A 20,496-nucleotide genomic window follows, 5' to 3' on the forward strand; every position below is an offset into this window, starting at 1 on the left:
TTAATGTGTAAATTCATGAAATAAAACATTTTACAGTAATGTGAGTGCACCCAGTCGTTGTTCTTGAGCTATTCTTTGTTATTCTTAACATCATCTGATTACCAACTGTATTTCTGATCATAATGCACAGCTGATGAATGACACCTTAAAATACCAGGATTTTTCAGGTTAAATATGCAACACTAGGCTAAAGTCGGTCTGATGTGCTTTAAGTACCAAACTGAGCTCTAAAAAGTAAAAATTCAAGTACATATTCCAACTCAACATATTTACTGACTTCACAGGCTTCAAACGTGACAATAACACTATAAGGATCCGAGTAAGGGATGCTGTGTGCTGTGTCACTGAAGCCATGTGTTGCTGCTGAAACCACAAACATCTGACTTTGGGTAAGACTGCAAACAAGCACATTTTCCAAAAAGATGAAGTGTTCCCCTGAAAGAGGAGTTTCCTCTTCGAAACATGACTGAGCTCAGATCCAACACTGGGCCTTTCATAACCTCTGTAGTGTGACCATGTAGCGCTAAATTGTTCCCAGTTCACAGAGCTAGGATCTAATTCTGTAGATCAGGTTATCTATTTGGCTCAAATATTAACCATCACATGAATTATTGGAAGGAACGAGTGCTAAACTTTGTACTGGGGTAAGCAGAGGCTAAATACTGTATGAGAGAGATGCGGATTAATTTGTAACCAGTGCAAAGTTTCACAAGAGCATGTAGTTCACCACGGCATCAGGATAGCGGTCAGTCAGGATGTGGGATCTGGACTGAACAGGTTTCGGAGCCTGGTGATAGTTCAGACAAGGTTTTGATTAGACCATGGACACAAGCAGCTGCCCTGTGAGTTTCTGGCTTTACGCTGCTGAGATGCTGTTGACACATGACTACTGGAAATTTTCCTTCCCACTGTTACATCCCCCATTTTGCACAGTGTGTGAGTATTGACAGCAGACAAAGAGTTGATGCCCTATTTAGTACCAACCTCCACTTGAATGTGACATCATTTGGCTTCAGAAGACTGGGTAACCAGAGCTTTTTGGCAAGAGATCATATTCAGTTTTGACCAATCATGCGTAGTATGTGGGCTAGAACATGTGTCATTGAACAACAAAACCAGTCTTCTCTGGTTATTTATACAGTTTTGACAGAGGAGGAGCACACATGGGCGTGTGGTTTAAAGGACATGTCAGATGTTACAGTACATGTCTGGTACTATATTTAAAGAAAAATAGAAAGCACATCATCTAAAATATATATTTGATTGACATTAACATGAAGACAACTAATGTTTTTTTTTATCTGTTTTGAAATCAATGCCAGTAACACCTTTCAGAAAAGTTGGCACAAGAGCCACAAAGGCCAGAAGACTTGTGCAATACTAATAAAAATACCTGTGAAAGACTGTGTGGACAAATATTTATTCAACAGCTTAACAGCAACTTTTGTCAATAGTAAAATTGCCAAGACTTTGGGGATTTTATTGTCTATGATATAAGGTATTATCACCAGTTTCAGAGAATCTGGAGAAATCTCTGTCTGGGCTCCGAATCGTCTCAGAAGACTACTACACAATGAAAGTTCAGATGCTGCTACACAATTAAGAAAAAACATAAATAAGGAATATCCAGAAGCACTGCTACCTTCTGTACACCTGAGCTCAGTCAAGATGGACTGAGACAAAGTGGGAAACTCTGGTCTGACGATTCAACATTTGAAATTCTTGGAGCTAGACGACCTGCAAAGGTACAACTAATGCTGAAAGCTTTATACATGCACAGATCAAAATATCGTTGTCTTTTCAAGCATATTTATCAGAGAAGTCCTCTCTTATTTGAATAAGACAATGCCAAACCACATCCAGCACATATTGCAAAACAACATGGCTCAGTACTGAAAGAGAGCGGGTGTCAAACTGGCCTTTCTGCAGTCCAGACTTTTCACCCGCTGAAAACAATGGGTGTATTATGAAGCACAAAATATAACAGCATCCTAATCAAGATCAAGATCGAAATCACAGTTTGCCTTGGGATCAATGTTGCTGCATCGCATTTCTCACCGACCAAGTTTTGAAGCATCAGACTCAACCGTCTCACGTAGGAAAGAAGGAACAACTGATATGATAATATGCAGAGTAATATTCCAAAAGCATTGCACATTGTGATACTTAAAGAATGGGGAAAGAATCGTGTTCAAAACTATTCACTGGTCTCCTCGGTTCCTCAAACTCGTACAGGAAGAGATGATGCAGCGTGGTGGTAAGAGTGACCTGTCCTGACATTGTTAAAATGTGTTACTGATGTTCAGATTTCTATTATTTATTTAATTATAACAATCTTTTTGTCAGTCAGTCCAACCCTTCACAGTAAGCGTAAATTCAGGATGATTAGTCATGGTGACTACAAGATGACTACATGAGATTCTGGTGACACCTGACCTCTCATTTAGCTTTGCTATTGAGTCAAACATTCACTTTGACACAAGACACTCCACGCTGCACTGTAAGTCTGTTTAATGGCTGCTGATCATCATCAACATCATATTCATGTTGAGTCGGGAGGGACACTTGATCTTTTCCACTGAGTTTCAACAGCATTAACAGAGATAAGATCCCAAACAACCTCGGTCTAACACTATTAAATGCTCCACATTTGGTCTTTGACCCTCTCTGTTATACTGTTAGTACAACTGTGTCTTTTCTTCATCACTACACTTATGGATTGTGAGGTACCCGGGTAAACAAGTTTAATGTAACCACACATTCTTTTCTACACATTAACTAGTCCCTTTGAGAGAGGACATTTAAACTTTCCATAATGATACTCTGTCAATTATTGAACTCTGGGGCATTACTGTGTGGCCTTGGGCTGTGACTGAGTTCACACATCGCTATACAGCAAAGTTAAAGGAACACAGAGTAGCGACAACATCAGTGTGCCGCTATGTGCCATGTGTCCTTTAACACTGAAAAAGAAACTATTCAAGTTCTCACAGTCCAAACGTTCTACTTCTCTGTCCACAACACAGAGGCCGTTTCCACTCATTCCACTGTGTCCAGGACACACATCAGGACTGCATTTCCGATCGTGACTTGTGGGGGATTAAGTTGGACCATGATCCAGATTCCCTGAACAGACCTGGTTCCGTTGCCAGTCATGTGTGTAAGATAGTAATTTGAAATCTTCCAATTTAGTTGATGCCAGATTTTTTTAAACATGTTCAAAATCTGTGACTGTCACAGGCAACAGATGATGTCACTTGTGTGTCAGCTGATAAATAAATGTTTTTTTCCCATTCTAGGCTCCAGTCCTACATGCCTCTCCATCCCAGATCTCCTCGTCCTTGTATGCATTCATTATTTCCTGTGCTACGTTCGTGTGTTATTTATATGAGTGTGGTGAGATGAGACCAGCGTTCCAAAAAGAAATAACCACAGGCTTGACATTCAGCCAGTCAGCGTTAGAACTAGCATCGCCTCATTGTATGGGACTGACAGTTTGCCAAATGTTTCTGTATGCTGTCAGTAAAGAATGAGACTAAATCATCTGAGATTGGCTCGAGGTCACTAGACCCATTTGTAAAAGAAAGATAATCCATAACAAAAACTAAAAAACTCGGTGCAGACTAACCCAGTGTTGGGTCAATACAGCACCTACAGTGTACAACACTGGATCATTTTCAACTCGGGACTTTTAGAGTGTAATATAATATGTCAAAAAGGTAACTACCCCACTTCTTCTTTAGTTTGCATATGCTAAAAACAAAGCATTCCAGTGAGCCCAGTTTCAGCCACCAAATCCAGACTCCCATTGAAATGCCATGCACCAGTATCCTGCTTCCAAATGTGCTGCATTCCTCAGTGTTTCACCTGTAAACAGGTGCACAGCACTTTGTGTAATCGGAGTGAACTAGTACTAGTAATAGTGAAGAGGAACATAGATCGGACGCTTTGGCACAAACTATGGCTATCTACCACTGTATGTGTTAGTACAATTAAAAACAGTTGTTATGAAGATGGAGATGGATAAATACACTTAAAGTATATTAAAGTATAATATAATCAAATGCAAACAACCCTTCACTTGAATGAATGAAGCAAAATACTAGAAGCAGGGAAAACTTCTGGCCCAGCTTTGTCCAGCAATCAAACATACACTTAACATCACCACACAAATTAAGTTGTTGTACTGTACATCTAGGCTGTTAAACATGCATTTTAACACAAAATTTAAAATAAAACCAACAGGGATCCACCAGCATCACTGACTGAAGAGCATGTTGTCAGATACAATCAGTGAACACATGGTTTTGCTTTTTGTCTCTGTACAACTAACATGTTATGTCAGGTAGAGAGCGATGTCCCAATCATCAGGTCAGTATTACCAGCATCTTTCTACCTTGTTGTGAAGTCTCTATATTTACATTCATAAAACAGTTCCTTAACCACAGACTTTGACAGCTGGCTATGACACACCTACCTCCCTAATGGTGTTCTTGACTTGACTAGATGTTGTTAATGGGTTCTTATGGGCAGAATTCTGTGGTTTCCCACTTTCCTTGTCTTCCATGAACTCTTCCAGGCCTTTTATTATGGATTGTCAAGCGAACGGGCCCCACCTGGCTATTAACTGCCTGTAATTTAACCCCTCCACCCCCTAAAAAATGATCATCATTCCATTATGTGTGCACCTCACTATATTAACTAAGTGTATTTATCAATAAGTTGAAGTTGTCCTTTATATAACACAAAAAACACTTTCCAATGTAAAAGTATAGAGACATGTTACCGTAACTCATACTGAAGCTACAGTAGTGTGTGGAGGTGACAGTACTTGGGGTCAGATTTTTCTTTTGCCTGAGAAACTAAGGAGAAGCCAATAGGAATAATCAGGAGCTCATTGTAGTTAATTAGTAATTAACCTCTGTGCCCCTGCCAGACCCAGCAAAGAGTCCGTTTCTACAAACGTTGTCACATCATACGATGTGAATATGCAGTGTTTGAACCTACTGTGTTTTAGTAAAGGAGTGAAAAAAATGGACAAAATAGAACATTTCTGTAATTGTGAAGCTAAATACCTCATGTGGCCTGTGAATGCTTTATTCAGTGGTTCATTTAACCACTGCAACTGAATCACTTAGTGAGATCCAGACTTGAAGACATTAAATTAACAGGCTGCCAACAGGCAACAGAATGTAATAATGTGCAGCACTTGAATTAATTAGGAATTATCTCATTCATTATGTGCATGTGCCCGAGGCCATTATAATGACGATCTTCTTTTGCGACCGGCTAGAAGCTTCCACTTTGCTTGTTCTCTGGGATCTTTAGTGCGTTTTCCCTAAATGTGAATGTGGAAATTGGACCATACCAGTGTTTTTGCTTGATTAACTTATTTACTACATTGTGCTACTAGATGTAGAACATCAAAGCAACTATTATCTGATGTCCATCATAAAGTGAATTTCTGTTTTCCCTGATTGTTGTGGATGGATTAGTAGAAGCTTACTCCACATCTCACTCGGCTCAGTAGGCTGTTACCATGTGTATTCATTTAATTAGCATCTGCGCAATCCCCATTAAAACTATCTTTAATTGTTCCTTATAAAACTCAAATGTAAAAATCTGCATAATAGATAAAACAATTCTAATAGGGAGATTGCCCAAACCCTGTGCATATGTTTAGCTCAGCACCACTGGAAACAGTGGCTGAACTACATTTAAGAAGCCAAACAAGCATGTAGGAGTTGCAGCATAAATTATAGCAAATGGGGTAAAATGTTTTGCAGCCTGTGACCTTTAAAGGCCTCAAACAGGAAGGCTCACTTTCACCTTGAATCCACCCTCCCCCACTCAACCTCAACCCATACACATGTTTATTGTGTACACACGTTGGTAAAAGGCACCAGTTGTCTGGGTGTGGTCGCTGTCCAACATCCAGGCTGTATCATTAAAGAAATAGCAGTCTTTATGTCACTGACTGCTGCACCGTGATTCCAACGTGATGGTTACCTTCACATGAGCGCCATCATATAAACACAGGAAATGAGCATTGTAGTTGTGCAAATCATGACCAGTTGTGGATCAGGACAAATATACAGTAGCAGCATTATTAGAGTTTGTCCAGTTGTGTTTGGAACAACAGATAGATTGTGTTCATCACCATGGAAGTCAAAGCAGGGAAAACTAGAAGCAGTATGACTCCATATGGAATTTAGGCACACTATTTTGGTTGGCATTAAGGGCCTTCCACAAGGTTGCTGAAGGAGAGCATAGCAATGTTTCTCTTGCCACTTGTTCAATGTGTGTATCTAAAGAACCTCCGGTGTTTGTGTACAGTCCTAGTTCTGTAAACAGAAACAAAACAAAGGGGTTCGCACCGGGTATGGGGAGGGGGTGAGAAAGCCAGTATATCTGGCCTGCTAGAGTTCTGAAATTCACATGACGGTGCAGAGATGGCAAAGAAATCGTCAAGGCTTTTGCTTCCAGTGCACAGCTTACAGAGCCAAACAACCAGGGAGGATGATCAGAGGAACCAAAACTGAAAAAGAAGCTGAAAGTGTTATAGACGAACTTCATCATGGACATCAGCAAACTGACTTGCTAGTTTGCCAATGGATGCTGCTATTGTGACGTTAGCAGATGGAGGTTGTAGAGAAAGTAACGTGTGTGTGGAGCATGGTGTGTGTCTGGTTAGTTAACTGTCGTTCAGTCAGCTAATTTCATTACTTGCTGTTTTGCTGTGTTTGTGTTTTATCCGTTTATGTGGCTTGATTTTAACATTTTCTATGATAACGTCCACCTGCCCAGGTGTTGGATCCAGGGAACGAGTACCCTTGCAATGCCAGTGTTTGTGCCTGAAGATGGAGGATGTAGCGTGTTCAGTTGCTGCTGCTGACTTCAACAATGTTTTTCCGCCATCATGAAGTACACCTTTAAACGAAAAGTCTGGAGATATCTCAATATTTTACCTGTGGAACACCGGGCCAAAGATAAATGAGGTTTAAAAGCCACATCTGCGCACACATTGATGGAGTTGGGGCTGGTAACACAGGGGGCGCCACCAAAACGACAAAGTGGGAAAATGCTGGAACTAGTTCAACTCCATACATGCACGCGTACATTCTGTCAGTGAGTATTACAACTGAGTGTGGTGTGTTTTAGTCTCTAAAGAGCCTTTTAAACACATAAATCCATCCTGGTACATTAAACGACACACTTCCACCAACACAGGCCTTTGAGTTGTTTAATTTAGGGCAAGTCTTTGTGGGTATGTGGCCTAATTCTCTGTGAGTCCTTCGCTAGAAGCACTTACAAACAGACACTAATAAGGGAAAAATTGTTTTCTGCTCATTGTAGGTTTTTACAAACATGACTCAAACAGGAGGAATTTGTTGAGGACCATTACAGCAGTGGATGAATCCACATTTGGTGCCATTCTGACTATCTGGGGCTCAAGCAGTGCATGAAATGAGAATGCTTCATGCTGGATCATAGATTTAGAATAAATCACACTGAATTCCAGTCCGGGGTTTCTGTATGCTCTTCACATGGACTTTGGTGAAAGTTTGGGTACAAGTTAAATGGTAAGTGGTGAAAGGTCTGCACTAACTTTTTCTAGGTGGTACTCAAAGCGCTTTTACGCTGCATCTCATTGACCCATTCGCGCACACACACTAACACACCAATGACAGACCTGACTCACTGGGGGTGCAGTATCCTGCCCAAGGACACTTTGACATGTGACAAGAGGAGTCGGGAATTGGACAACCGATCCCAAGTTGTTTTTCAAACTGTTCAAAATGGACCATATACAAGTTCTGTGCACAAGTCGGTCTTACTTTCTACTAATAATATTTTTCAGTCTCTTATTTCCATAGGAAGGGTCTTTGAAGCATAGTGTGTGGGTCTGAAGATCTTCAGCATCTTATTCATCAGCACATTGAGTATGCTGAGCATGTCTGGATTCCAAAACTATTAGACACAACATATCTGTTTAGAAATAAAGTTTGTTCTATTTTGTATTTATGTAATCACATGAATACATGGGGAAACAGAGGTGTAGTTAGTAGGGCAGTCGTCTACAAACCTGTCCATGGACAATACACTGAACCCCGAAAACCTTGGCGTCTCAAGGGGGCAGCCTGTCCACAAAGAATTTTCCCAAGGAGGGATTAGTAGTATAAGTATAAAAAAAATAATCACCTTAACTAATACTCCTGCAATCTAGAAAGGAATGGTTTGATTAGTATTGTTTTCTTTGTAAAATCTTTGGGTTAGGTTTGGGGGTTAGTCTTAAGACATGAAAAGATGGGACTCCTCTTAATTCACTTTTTACATAGCACTGAACAGCTTTAGTGCAGCATGTGGCCCATCTTGTCCTTGAGATAGAATTTAAAGGTTAAAACCCACATGTGTGTAATCGACCAATCACACCTACACATGTGTTTACATTTAAACAAATGTACGTAACTCAAAAAAACTGATGGCACCCAGACAAGAATGTGAAGTTGAACGATGTGCACATGTCCATGTTAATAAGCATGCATGTATTTCTAAATGTGTGAAGGGCAGGCCAGTAAGGCAGTGGTGGTTCTAGTCATGTCTTACAAATCACAGTTTAAACTATTTTCACAATGAATTCACATGAGGGATGTTGCACATTTAAGAGGTAATGTAGTAGGTAACAGCATATATTAAAAGCTTCTTATTTCAAGTTCAGATAGACAACTGGGTCACCGAGTGGCCCCTGGCACTGGCAGCAGGAATGCCCTTGGGGCCACCACTAGAGAGCAATTCTAGGCTGTAGGAGGCAGGATATATATACAAGTTTTAACTATGTGTATACTGTGTAATGCTGTGTAAGTACAGCTTATAATCCTTCTGGTGTGTGTAAGGGGGGTGGCTGTGGGGAGGGGTCCACTGCAATCAACAACACAGGACACCCACCAAGTTAACCTGGGAACAAAAACCTGTGCAAGTGAGAGCGACACAACCTTCAGCAACACAAACTCCATTCTGTTAGTGAAGGGGATCAAATGATGGCATTGTTTGTGCCATAATGACTGTTTTAGAGAAAGCGACTTCGTTCAGAATTGCAGGTTGCTGCACTGTAATCTGGCACTTTGCGTGTGCCTTGTTGTAATTGTTGGCACGCAGTGAGTTAACCTGAATAGTCAGGCTCAATTATAACTCTTTAGCTTTGAACTAAAAACAAACAAAACTGCATTCTACACCAGTTTCACGGGAAACATCTGTGATTTGTGACAATTTACAAATCCGTGAGATGGTTGCATGTTCTGGAATATCTCAGGCTTATGTTACTGCCCTTATTCTGACTTGATATTCATAAAAAGTATTTGATGGACCACTGGAAAAGTTGCTGTTGGGGTCTAGAGGGTATGAGCAATAGGGGAGTGATGGTCCAGTGGGAGGTGGGGGAATAAGCCCAGAGCTGGATAAATATTTACTGTGTGGGAGCAGCTGTGCATTTCAGTCAGGGCCTAATTTTTTGCAGAAGCTGTCAAATTGACCTATATGTTCTTTAAATTATACTATATGCAGATGATGGTTGACTTTATGTCACCGCTAGAAACAGGCCCTTTGCTGCAGCCTCTTCATTAAGTGGGTGTTAATAATGATTTGAGAAATGAGAAAGTTGCAAAATAACAAAAGGTAAACTTTATCAATAATTATTATTTACAACAATTAAATGACCAGACAGAAGCAAGAAAACAAAAAACAAAGGCGACTGTGCCAAGGGGCCTATTTACTCATAATCTACCCATGTATATGAACCTCTACTCCATAGTTGCATCTGAAATGTGAGGCCTTGTCCTTACATGTTGATGTTGCCGTACGTAGCTTCTACATGCACTTAGTTAAAGTGGCCATTGGGTAGCTGACATGCTTTAATAAGAGAGGGAGCAGCGGACAAAAAAAAGGGAGCCTAGATGCTTATTTTGTGGCCCCCCAGAGTGGTAATACTAAACATGATAGATTTGTTGCACATGATGCAAAACCTGTTGAATGTCACAACACCCTGAAATAACATTTGCCTGTTTATGTTTACAGGACTTTGTAATCTAAACATGGTGTACCCTACATCATGTCATATACACATATAAATAAGCTATGTATGTAGAGTGGACCACTTTACAAAATGTCTAATTAATACGTTAAAAACAAATAATTAAGCTGCGTGTTGTACCATACAACCAGAAGACAATGACTAACTTTCTGCCTACTCTCACATATCTGCATAGATCAGCCAGGTTATGTATAGCGCTCTGCTGTACTCCTGCCTCTATAGGCTTTCTGTCCGTCTTGCTGACGTCAGCGCTACGCACGGCCTCTGCGCCCTGTGATTGGCCGCCGCCGCTCCGCCCTCCCACTAGGTGTCTTACGGAGAGCTCCGGGCGGAGCCGAGGACGACCGGTTATATTGTGAGCTGGGTGCCTCTGCGACAGGTCGGGAAGTTAGCTGGCCGCACGGTGGGAGCCCGCCGAAGAACGGTTAAAGGAGCACTTTAACGGGAAATAAGTAACAGTAAATAAAATGCCTTCAAATAAAGACGATGGCGGATGGAAGAAGTTTGTGTGGAACTCGGAGAAAGGGGAGCTGCTGGGTCGCACCGGCGGCAGTTGGCGTGAGTATGGTTGCTAACCGACGCGCGTCGTGTCTCGCACCACCTGTTTGATTTGACTTTGCTGCATTCAGGGGCAGCCCGGACACCGCGGTTGTTGTTGCGTCATTGGACGACAACCGCTGTGTGTTCAGAGTTTGTCGCCCCAAGTTGCCACCTGGGACACGGTGAACACCCCAGAAACACTTCACCGTGCCCCGTGTGTGTTAGCTGCGTGTGGTGCTTGGTTAAGCTGGTTCCTATTGTTCATTCAGGGAGCGTAGACGCTGCGGCGCAGCCCCGGCGCTGGAGAGCCGGCTGCTGATTGGAGCCCGGTCTCCTCCACATTGGCTGTTTTGTTGGAGGGAAACGTCAAGTTGTCTGTTTTAGTAGTTTTGGAAAAGGCAGAGAAAGGGTTAAAAATGCATCATAGTCCAAGGTGAGTCAAGGTGAAGCGGCCTGCTCGGAGGCGGAGAGAGGACTATTGATCCGTGTCGGGTTCCTCTGATCAGATGTCACTGTATCTACCGAACAATACGACTGATTAACTTGTCCGACGTGTCTTCTCCTCTTCCCCCAGCAGCAGCAGCAGCGCACGCCCTTGTACCACCTCCTCAATGTCACACAGCTCGTCAGTCCCCTCTAGACTCTTAACACCTGGGTACGACATTGTTTCAGTGACACGGTGTCTGCTGAGCGTAGATCAGAGCTCAGGTCCAGCAGCAGCAGCAGCAGCAGCTGGGCGGCTGTGGCTACTGCAGGAGCCCCAGCTGAGAGTGACTGAGTGCAGGCAGCTGAGAGAGAGGGGGGGGGGGGGTGTTGTATTTGTCCTTCTGAGGTCATCTAAAAAATGCTGATGCATTTAGGAAAGGTGCCATGCACAGTGCTGTGTTGAAAACGGTGATGAAGTGACATCCAGGAGCACCTTAACAAGATAGATCTGCTTTTAATCCTTTATTCAGTAGGGTTTATTTTAGAGAGGAATGCAAATTGTCCTGCTGTGGCTCATGTGTAGCCGAGATAAGGGGCTATAGATATCTATGAATGTCAGGTTTAAAGTGCCCAGAGGACACAAGCTGTGATCTTATGCCTCTGCATGTAACTAGCTCAGCTAACATCATGTAATAATTAGTTTGTGCTGTTTTGACATTGCCTCATGCAGCAAAATCACCGACTGTGTGAACGTATAGCTCGCTAACTCCGACATTGACTTAATCTGTGGTGTAATTATTGCTTCACAGTTCAGATAAGAGAACTTTAAAGCTCTGTTAACTGTAATTCCACAGTGTGTAAAAATTGATTGGAGCGAGTGTTCCTTAGGTAATTGCAGCCTTGTATTCACAGGATTTACAGTTGGATTCCAGTTAACCTGTAAAGACAAAGGCTGCCTCTGTTGGCTTGCTTTTTTTTATCATGAATGCAGGCTTTGTGGCTCCTTAACATTGAGAGACAATCTCTTTGAGCTTTTCTCATCTTCCAGCCATTTTTCTAATTCCTGCTCCAGGTTTAGCTCTCGACTCTCTGCGGTTGGAGCTGTTCCTGTGTATCTTTGGCTCTGTGCTTGTGTTGGTTTGAATACAGGCTGCTGGAGTCTGTATTTTGCGATGTTCCTCTGACCCTTCACCTTCTCCAGCCTAACGTACTGCTGCAGAGCAGACTGTGTTTTCCCTGATGCTCAATGTCCAAAACGGCTCATTTGAATTGTTCCGGGCTGATGATTTCATGGCCACCGCTACATGCTTCAGTCAGCTCGGGTGTCATGTGAACTGTGATTTGACTCTTCATGTCAGCCAGGGAGCCGTGCAGCTGCTCAACAGACGAGAGTGTTCTCAGACGTCTTGCTGGCCTCCTTCACTAAAACTCTTCACCACACACACCCAGCATGGCTAGCTTATTGGGCCATTAATGAACTATGTATTTAACAGAGAATCACCTGTCCAGGCCTTTATTACACATAGGTGATGTCCAACATTTTATCACTTGTAAAACGACTGAGGTGGCTGCAGGAGCTCGTTTATTTGTTTTGGCATGTTTTCATGGTGAACAGTTATAAAGAATGACTGTAAAAGTCCAGTGTGAGGAAAAACCTTTTATAGACGGTGCCACTAAATGATTGTGCAACAGTTATCAGTCGTCGTAGTGTTGCTCAATAATAATGTAAGTCTCGTGAGTTAGACCTTGCTTTTTGCTTTGACGCCCCCATGTAATGAAAACTGGTGATCCGTGCAGTGTAAACATCTCAAGTTAGGCTAGCTGATGGTATTCTGTATTTTCATTATTATTCCTAACTGTGAAAACCAGGTCACTCCACTGAACATGAAATTGATTTATGTGCCTATAAAGACATTTCTTTTTCTCTTCCACAGTCAAAATCATCTTGTTCTACATCATTTTCTACGGCTGCCTGGCTGCCATCTTTATTGGCACCATCCAGGCCATGCTGCTTACCCTGAGCAACTACAAGCCCACCTGGCAGGACAGAGTCGCACCCCCTGGTAAGAAGAGACACCTCCTTCCTGTCTGAAAGTCATCTGGAGACCAAGTGCATATGCATTTGTATAGAAAGTGTTTTTTTTTTATCAGTTCAGATGATCCTCTGATTATTCAGACTGTGAGGGTAGGTAAGAAAGAAGACACTGTTAATCATACGTGTTAGTGAAAAACCATATGGTAGCACCTGCACAGAGTGTAATCAGACATCTAGACATGGTGTCGCTGATTATATATAAACACAGTTCTACAGTCTGATAAGTGCAGTAGAAGCGTTCTGCCTCTTACAACACCTTCTTTACAAAACACTTGTGTACACCGTGAGCACAATGGGTCACTCGGACCTTAGGTAACACGGCTGCTTATTGTTTTGGAAACAAACTCTGAATATATCTGGACACGATGGTCACAGCACAGCCTCCCCTGTGTACACAGCACAGCCTGGTTTCCATAGTGAGGGAGGCCACTTGGAGTTTAGCAGGCCAGACAGAGCATGTGTGAAAAACAGTCAGTCATTTCAGGAAACATTAGTTCTCTTAGAGTCATCAAGACATCAGTCAGCTTCATCTGAGCCCAAAGCAGTGGCACTGACGTTCTTCAGCCTGACCGGGGACAGGAGGAAACACTATCTGAAGACATTGATACATTGATATTAGGTTTTTTAAATCTGCAGAAATTGACAGAAAAACATGCATTTCCAACAGAGTCAGGGTTCCTGAATGTTTCACAGTAACTCTGATAGCTTAACTCAAATGTCAAACAGTCAGCTTTCAGAGCGAGTACCTTATCTGCTTATTCAACACACAGGCTTTATTTTCATTTATTCACAGGTTTAGAATTCACATTAGAGTTTTTTTTTTTTTTTTGCTGATCTGAAATTTCCACAGATCTTACAGAGGACTTTCATTTACACTAACAACAAGAGTTTAGCCTGAAGAACATGAATCTACATGTAGCCGCTGATGTGTTTGTCTCTGCAGGCCTCACACACACCCCACGTTCAGACAAATCTGAAGTGACCTTCAGCGTCAACGACGTGGAGACCTACCTGCCTTACGCCAAGGCTTTGAGGGATTTCCTGGCCAAGTATGATGAAGATCAACAGAAAGACCAGATGAAGTTTGAGGACTGTGGAGGTAGCTTTCATTGACATCCCATAGTCACCTCTGACGTCCCTTTGATAACCAAACACAATTACAGAACTTTGTTGTGTATGTAGCATATAATGCAGATCTTCTATATCTCCTGTGCATCAGAGACAGGTCGATTTTAAGACACCATAAATGAGTCTTGACCCACGGTAACCCTTTTCCTCCCACCCTCAGATGAACCTGCAGAGTACAAGAACCGGGGCGACTTGGAGAGTGATGTGGGCGTCAGGAAGGCCTGCCGTTTCCCCAGGAGCCTACTGGGACCCTGCTCCGGCATCGAGGATCGCGAGTTTGGTTTCAAAGAGGGCAAGCCCTGCCTGATCGTAAAGCTTAACAGGATTGTCAACTTCCGTCCAAAGGTAGGTATGAATGTTTGTAAATGTTTAGTAGCTGCCAGAAGTCGAGCACTAGACTGAAACTGTCTGTCGCTGCTGATTAGACTGATTAGAGTGCACAAAGTTAATGATACCAGTAAAATGATGCCTGATTAAATGTTGAAGACACTGGTTAGAATTCCTCCGTAGTACCTCCAAACGAGGGCAGTGTAGTCACATGTCGAGACCTGTGATCTGCCTCCGGATACATTATCAGACCTCTGGCCGCACTGTGATCAGGTCTCAATATATAAATGAGGTCCACGATGACAGACCACATGTGCAGTGATGAGTTTACTGGACCGAATTGAGACATGAGGTAGTACTGTGTGTGTGTGTGTGTGTGTGTGTGTGTGTGTGTGTGTGTGTGTGTGTGTGTGTGTGTGTGTGTGTGTAGTTCCCCTCCTCACTTGTGTTCTGTGTGCAGCCTCCTACCTCTAATGAAAGTATCCCTGAAGAGGCTCAATCCAAGGTGCAGCCCAACGTCATCCCGATCTACTGCACAAACAAGGTGCGCACTTTAGTTTATTTATTTATTTTTAAGATTTGTGTGATTTCTTTCGCATGTTGCCAGATCTGTCGTTGTTGAGTCTCTCCGTGTTTTTGGTTCTCAGAAAGAGGAGGATGCCGGTAAAATTGGGGAGATAAAGTACTACGGCATCGGCGGAGGCTTCCCCCTGCAGTATTACCCTTACTACGGCAAGCTGCTGCACCCTCAGTACCTGCAGCCGCTGGTGGCGCTGCACTTCACCAACCTGACCATGAACACTGAACTGCGCATCGAGTGCAAAGTGTTTGGAGACAACATCGACTACAGCGAAAAGGACCGTTACCAGGGACGCTTTGACATCAAGATCCAGGTTAACAATTTATGACCATCATCAGGACCATAGCACTCCCTCCCCCTCCCCAACCGCCCCTCCCCCCATTGCTCTTAACTAAACACCGATCTAACGTAGGAGATGATAAGTGAGGGGAGTAGACTGTAGCGGTGAAGTCAATCAAAACTAGTCTTGAATGAATGAATAATGAAAGGAAAAAAAACAGATAGGGGACCGACGTGTAATCTGTGTTTCATCTCTAGCTTCTACACCTCTGTCTAGAATGTAATTTAGAGAAAGAGTAGCAATAGGCCTAATAAAAGTATTTATTCAGCTGTAAATGAGACTTTTCCACAAGCCATGGGACATTGTTCATTGACGACTGTAAAGTGTAATTCCATCTCCTGACGCGTAGCGAGCTGTGTTTGTCCCCTCTGCATATCGCTGCCTCCTGTGGTCTCACTAGTTTTGGAGTGTGCAGTAGTCGCAAAAAAAAATCTGGTCCTTCCGAACCACGCTCTTCTTATTTTTCCTCTGCGAACAAGCTTTAGCTACACAGCTAGGCGCGTGCGTGCGTATGTGTGTCAGACAACACACACTACCACTTACTGAATGATGGAAATGGTTTGATACGGTACACTCTTCTGATCTGTGTAAGGAAAAGGCACTCCAGGAAACGTCTTTCCTCCTTTATTTTTTATTTTTTTTCGTCCTTTACATCTGATCACTGGAGACTCTTTTTACTTTGCCTTTATTCTTATTGTGCTTTATTAAATCATGTGTGAAGGGGTTTTATTACTTGGTTTTTATTACTTTTGTTTCACGCCTTCTTGCTTTTGATTTTTCTTTTTTTCTTTTTTTTTTGCCTTGAATGTAGAGTTGTGTCCAGCCTGTTAGACACTTTAGCCTGCTGCAAGGGCAACGGTGCTAACTCAAGTTTTTAAAGTTTTTTTTTTTTTTTTTTCTATGCTGGATTCTTCACAGCGTTGTGGTGTAAGTTTCTGAATGTTTCAGCCATTAAACATGGTGGAAGAATTTTATATTTATGCAGTTGTACATTTTGTTTCTTTGCAGAATATTGTAATGTATAAATGCAAAACCAAAGTAACGAGTTAAGAGAGTCTTTATCAGAAGCAATGCAGTACTCCTTGTTGCGATCACGTTAAGTGCTAAAGTCAGTTCTTTCATTCATTTTTGGGGCCATGAATGTAGTTAGTTGTAGAATGAACAGGTTGACACGCTGTTTAATTCCACAGTGACCTCATGTTCATGCATTTAAAATAAAAAAACAGAAGTTCTAACAGAACTTGAACTAATGATGTTGGCTTTAATATTCTGTAGGTTCTCATGTTGATGTAAAACACTCGACTTTAACATGAGTCGGCCTTTCATCAGTTCATCCACTTTGTCCTTTAATCAACAATAGAAACAAATAAAATTATGATGGACCTTTCTCTGTGTGCTTCTCGGGTGTTTTCTTCTGCCTCCACATTGTCACATTTACATGAAACCTCATCTACATTATTTAGGTGAAATGTGTTTGTCTAACATACTCTACATGAATGTGTATGGTGGAGTCCTCTGTGTACAGTGTAGTACTGTAGAAATGACTCCACAGTCTCAGGCTGAGTTTTTACTTACAGCTTTACAGAACGTTTCAACTCGATTCCAACTCGAGTCCAAGACAAGTTTCTGAGGAGGTTGTGTGGCAGTGTAGATGCACCATGTTGGAAAAAGTATGTGCACAAAATACAGCTCATAATTTCTTAAAACTACTATTTCTATGGAAACTGGTCACAGATTTTAAAGTCTCAAGATTTATCAAAAGTGTAGTAAAGTGATAAATCATCCGTAACCGGACAGAAGTTTTCACAGTGACACATTTTTGATCCTATTTTCTATGTTTTTATTTTTTTACCAGAGAAGATGCAGCAGATTTTAGGTTTGTTCATCCGGCTCGTACAGCCATAGAAATCAAGCCGATCTCTCTCAGTGCACAGATTATTCACAGCAGATTCAATCATTTCCCTGCTACTCAGCAGGAATTCAGTGAAAAACCAGCTGCATTTATGCAAATCTGATTTCCCAGGAGTTCGCTGGAGTCATCAGTGCCACACATTTAAATAATCACCTCGAGGACACTTGTGAGAATCAAAAACGTTATCGCACCATTAACACTCGAGTGGTTATGAATGTGAACCACTGGAGTGTTGTGTATGGAAAATTAAATAGTCTCTTGTTGCTGTTTAAAAAGGCCACTTACAGAGACTTGGAAATCTAACTGCTCTGCTGATCCTGTCAGTCCACCAGGCCTATTGACAGAGGCATTGATTTGTATTTTAATGTGTCAGTGGGTCTGTTGGGAAACACCCTGGCAGGTGTCCATCCATCCATTACCTAGATCCTCTATTAAACCAGCTTCAAAGTGTCACTAAAAAACAGATTGAGCTTGTGACTGTCTGTAGGAATCACTCAGGTCCATACATCTTGTGAGGCTGTCTCAGGAATAAGAGCATGAACAGTGACACTGATACACCTGCACTGGCCAACATGCTATAGTATCGACTGTACTGTGTTTCTACAAACAGGCCTGTCCACCAATCACCCCTAACCAACACAGGTCAGCTTGGGAAAAAGTGAATGTTCTTCTCTCGGTGACAACCCTTCACCCCTCACCCCGTGGACCTGAGAGATGAATGCACAAACTGTTCCTCGGCTTGGTGACTTCTGTTACCACATTCAGCTCTCAGTGTGCAGGCAGGGCGAAGCCGCCGGATCGGTTGCAGACAAGCGGCTCTGTAGTTACAGGTTGGACGCTGCTGTATGGCAGCTAACAGAGGGATGTTGTTTCAAGCGCCACCAGAGAGCAGGTATTAAGTCACCAAGAACCAGCAGCTCCGACAGAGCCAGCCAAGCAGGCTGTTTGACCTTTGAAAGTTTTATTTGGAGCTTTATATATGTCGTGGTCGTCATCAGCACGTAGAGTTTGACTGAATGAACGTCCACACTCAAGTTAGGTCATAACATAAAGAACTAGTAATTAGATTAGTAAGTGGTGCAGTTGTCGTGCACTCTGAGCTGTCCCACCTGAGAGGTTGGTAACATTTCACAGTGTTACCTTGTTAAAGTAAAAGTCACAATGATCTACTAGTTCCCACAACCAACCTCTTTGCTGTAAAGTTAGCAGTGTGAACGTGCACTGGATAAGTGGGAATTACACACTGTAGGAATGTAGTGGTTATATATCTACATTTAGTGTAGTATAAAGCAGAAAATGATGCAGGATTGTTTGTTTGCATGACAAACTGAACAAATTCAACAAAACTCTGGCGACTGCAGACAGAGAAGACAGAAAGAGACGGAAACATGCTGGGAGTCAGTGCACCGGGCCTCAGGTAACAGTAATGGAGCAGGGAGATAGCATCACACTGTCAGGACACCGCGTCTCCACCGAATCCTGAAGAACACAGCTCAGGAGGACACGAGAAGTGACTTCATCTCACCGCAGCCACCTCTGACCCTCCTGAGAACCCGACGCCTCAGTCAGCTGTCGTGAATGATTCATCGATTGAAACTCCCTGCCCGGATCTCAACCATCAAACCTCAACTAAACATGATTGGACGTCCTACACTGCAGCAGCCTGCAGCTCTTTCACCTCAGGTCTCACCTGGTGATGACATTATCACAGCCCGGTGCTGGATGTGGAGGGGTGACTGGAGCAGAGCTAAAAATACACTAACACAAATAAGAGAAACGCTGAAGGCAGCACAAACCACATACCATTCATATTATGACAATAAACACACGTGATGCTGTCTTATCATTACCTGGAAGTGGAGTCATGGAAACTGAACTTCTTTCTTGTTAGATTTCACTTATCACCTGATTCTAGATCCGTGTTTGTGACGTTTAGACACTTATATTTTTGAACTGCTCTGCAGAGTCACGCTCCGTTATGTGACAGATGGAGTCAGGGAGTAGTCTCACCCTTCTCCCACTCGCACGCCGACAGCCATCACAAGGTCATCTTTACTGATTACACTTCACCACACCAGAGGACAGAGCAGAACAGGGATGTAGTTCTCACAAAACACACCCAGCTGACTGTTTGCAGCTACGTTATATTGGAAATGCTCTTTGTTCTGTTAAACCGGTCATTTAAAATCATCCAGTGAACCTAAAGCAGCTTAATAACTAAATACACCTGTTAGCTCCTGAACACAAGGGGGCAGCTGTGCTGCATCAGCCAGATCAAATCACAGGCTCCATGCTGCTACACATGGACTCTCCTGTCTTTTTAAAAAAGTCACCCACATCCATGTGGTTAAACACATTTTAAGAATTAGTCAAATCTTAACTGCTATGGGTGAAACAGAGTCATTCACCCCACCTCATGTCAGGCCTTTGCCACCTCATGTAGGTCGTTTCTAGACCTGCCCCTGGCCTGGACTTGTTGATCACAGCATGTCACTGAACGATAATGTCATAAATATGTCTTTTATCATTTTCTGAGGTCTTCAGATGACTTTTGTTGTGATTTGGGGCTCTATAAAGTTTTCCAGTGTTGACACCTTGTTGGGTGTTTCAAGACTTTGCTCTGGTTTTTTGAGGGCGATCACCAAATCACACTGTGAACTGAACTGACCCAGAGTAAATGGAGGAAGAGGCTGATGATTATGGAGCAACTGTGATGCGATGCTCCTGTGGGAAGGCAGAAAGAGCTGGTACTGATGCCGTAATGAATTTAATTGGGGCGTCAGATCAGTGCTGGCTGTCAACAGCTTGTTAACACATCAGCAGCACTGGGACTTGATAACAAGAGCGACGCCACAGTTTGATCTACTGAGACTGGTCCTCCAGGACCCAGTGCTGACCCCGGTTTTACACAGCAGCTGACTGTTACTTCATTCACTCCCTTTATCCACATCCTGTAGATCTGTATCCATATAGAGTCAGATTTGAATCAGTTATTTTGAATTCTATTTTAATGTAATAATTCAAAATAGTAACAGTATCAGGTCGGTGGCTAGAAACTGGT

At 42.6% G+C, this 20,496-nt stretch overlaps 1 protein-coding gene and 1 long non-coding RNA gene across 5 annotated transcripts; both read left to right on the forward strand.

The window, feature by feature from the left end:
* Positions 1-2,160: 2,160 nt before the first annotated feature.
* LOC113164335 lies at positions 2,161-4,013 on the forward strand. The gene is made up of 3 exons (XR_003298987.1): positions 2,161-2,257; positions 3,027-3,156; positions 3,300-4,013. It is a non-coding gene; the product is annotated as an uncharacterized LOC113164335 (long non-coding RNA).
* Positions 4,014-6,444: 2,431 nt separating this feature from the next.
* Positions 6,445-16,911, forward strand: atp1b1b (ATPase Na+/K+ transporting subunit beta 1b). Of its 4 annotated transcripts, none has more exons than XM_026363585.1 (7): positions 6,445-6,689; positions 6,808-7,128; positions 12,988-13,116; positions 14,092-14,247; positions 14,437-14,621; positions 15,064-15,147; positions 15,251-16,911. In XM_026363585.1, exons 3-7 carry the CDS (start codon positions 13,059-13,061, stop codon positions 15,509-15,511), a joined length of 744 nt encoding a protein of 247 aa, XP_026219370.1. In that variant the 5' UTR covers positions 6,445-6,689; positions 6,808-7,128; positions 12,988-13,058; the 3' UTR covers positions 15,512-16,911. The 4 variants fall into 4 exon arrangements, with proteins under 4 accessions (XP_026219370.1, XP_026219371.1, XP_026219369.1 ...); XM_026363586.1 differs by having other exon boundaries at positions 6,445-6,678; XM_026363584.1 differs by having other exon boundaries at positions 6,445-7,128.
* The last annotated feature ends 3,585 nt before the right edge of the window (positions 16,912-20,496 follow it).

This window comes from Anabas testudineus, chromosome 2, assembly GCF_900324465.2.
Source record: "Anabas testudineus chromosome 2, fAnaTes1.2, whole genome shotgun sequence".
NCBI lineage: Eukaryota > Metazoa > Chordata > Actinopteri > Anabantiformes > Anabantidae > Anabas > Anabas testudineus.

What these genes read in the sequence shown, in the direction of transcription:
- atp1b1b (XM_026363583.1), top strand. Translation starts at nt 10,555, where the DNA reads ATGCCTTCAAATAAAGACGATGGCGGATGGAAGAAGTTTGTGTGGAAC. An exon ending in GGACAGAGTCGCACCCCCTG is followed by an intron (nt 13,117 to 14,091) that starts GTAAGAAGAGAC and finishes TTGTCTCTGCAG; the next exon opens with GCCTCACACACACCCCACGT. An exon ending in TTGTCAACTTCCGTCCAAAG is followed by an intron (nt 14,622 to 15,063) that starts GTAGGTATGAAT and finishes TTCTGTGTGCAG; the next exon opens with CCTCCTACCTCTAATGAAAG.